The sequence below is a fragment of the Amphimedon queenslandica genome, unplaced genomic scaffold (assembly GCF_000090795.2).
Source record: "Amphimedon queenslandica unplaced genomic scaffold, v1.1 AMPQUscaffold_738_Cont27246, whole genome shotgun sequence".
Lineage (NCBI taxonomy): Eukaryota > Metazoa > Porifera > Demospongiae > Haplosclerida > Niphatidae > Amphimedon > Amphimedon queenslandica.
In genome coordinates, this window is record NW_003558913.1 from 1 (window position 1) to 1,045 (window position 1,045).

At 35.1% G+C, this 1,045-nt stretch overlaps 1 protein-coding gene across 1 annotated transcript; it reads right to left on the bottom strand.

Annotated features, from left to right (window-relative positions):
• Positions 1-892, bottom strand: LOC109593589 (uncharacterized). Its single transcript, XM_020008605.1, has 3 exons — positions 768-892; positions 143-542; positions 1-82 (listed from the first exon to the last, which is right to left on the bottom strand). The coding sequence occupies exons 2-3, from the start codon at positions 488-490 to the stop codon at positions 11-13; spliced, it is 420 nt and encodes a 139-aa protein (XP_019864164.1). The 5' UTR covers positions 491-542; positions 768-892; the 3' UTR covers positions 1-10.
• Between the last annotated feature and the right edge of the window lie 153 nt (positions 893-1,045).

Genomic DNA, 1,045 nt, shown 5'->3' on the forward strand with positions numbered 1-1,045 from the left:
CTCCTCCCCTTTACAACCTATGAATGAGATAGGATTGACCTAATGGGACGTTACCAGTTACTAATGACCGCTGGATTACAGTCTAAAAATAGAAGCAGTTATACTTAAATATAATTTTTAAAAATAATTTTAATCAACTTACTTCAGTGGAGGCGTGGTCCCATGATTCCTTCCTCACCATTACGTGTAAGAGATGATCAAACTCCGCCCCTTCCTCCTCCCCCTTCCTCTTAGGGTCACTGATCAGTGTATTACCTTTAGGCAGGTATTCTCTGAGACTGTGAATGTGGTACGTTATTTCACTGGACGATATGAACCCAGTCCCAGGGTTTTTAAAAGAGGTTTCTAAGCATGATGAGTCCTCGCTAGCCTGGCTCTCACTCCGCCCGAGGGACGTCACTTCTGGTTCATTGGTTCCTGAGGGTTTGGTTCCCATTCTGCTGGTATTGGAATGAGTTTTAATGAATCTTAAAAGGAAGTTGAGTGTCATTCGTAGAAGTTGACCAGCAAATTGTTGATTATGTTCACTGGTGTGGTTACGTCTAAAAATAAATAAATAAATAAATTAATAAATAAATAATAATAAATTATCAACTTAGTATTAATGTATTTATTGTATTGGAAGTTTGGCTCTACCAATTGTACAGTTTTTCCCTCAATTTTAGTTAACTTTGACCATTAACTGAATTAACTAAACACAGTTGATGTACATGTACATGTACATGAATAAATTACTAATAAATTACTAATAAATTACTAATAATTACTTTATTATTGATGAGAGAAGGTTAACAGCTGCATCCAGTTGATCAGGAGGAATGGGAGGAGGAGAAGGTAAGGACTCACTGCTGCTCTTCCTCTTGTTACTTCCATAACTATCATCTATTAATAGTAACAAACATTACCAACACACAGTAATATTAATAGTAACACAGAGACACAATGTAAATGTAGCATTAATTCAAAATAGTAATTAAATAAGATGATTTCATTGCTAATTCTTGGCAAAAGCATAAAAACTGAACTGCTTTAGCATAAAATTTCA

Coding starts and splice junctions, on each gene's coding strand:
- LOC109593589 (XM_020008605.1), bottom strand. CDS start 490: ATGACACTCAACTTCCTTTTAAGATTCATTAAAACTCATTCCAATACC. Junction 83..142: donor GGGACCACGCCTCCACTGAA/GTAAGTTGATTA, acceptor TTCTATTTTTAG/ACTGTAATCCAGCGGTCATT.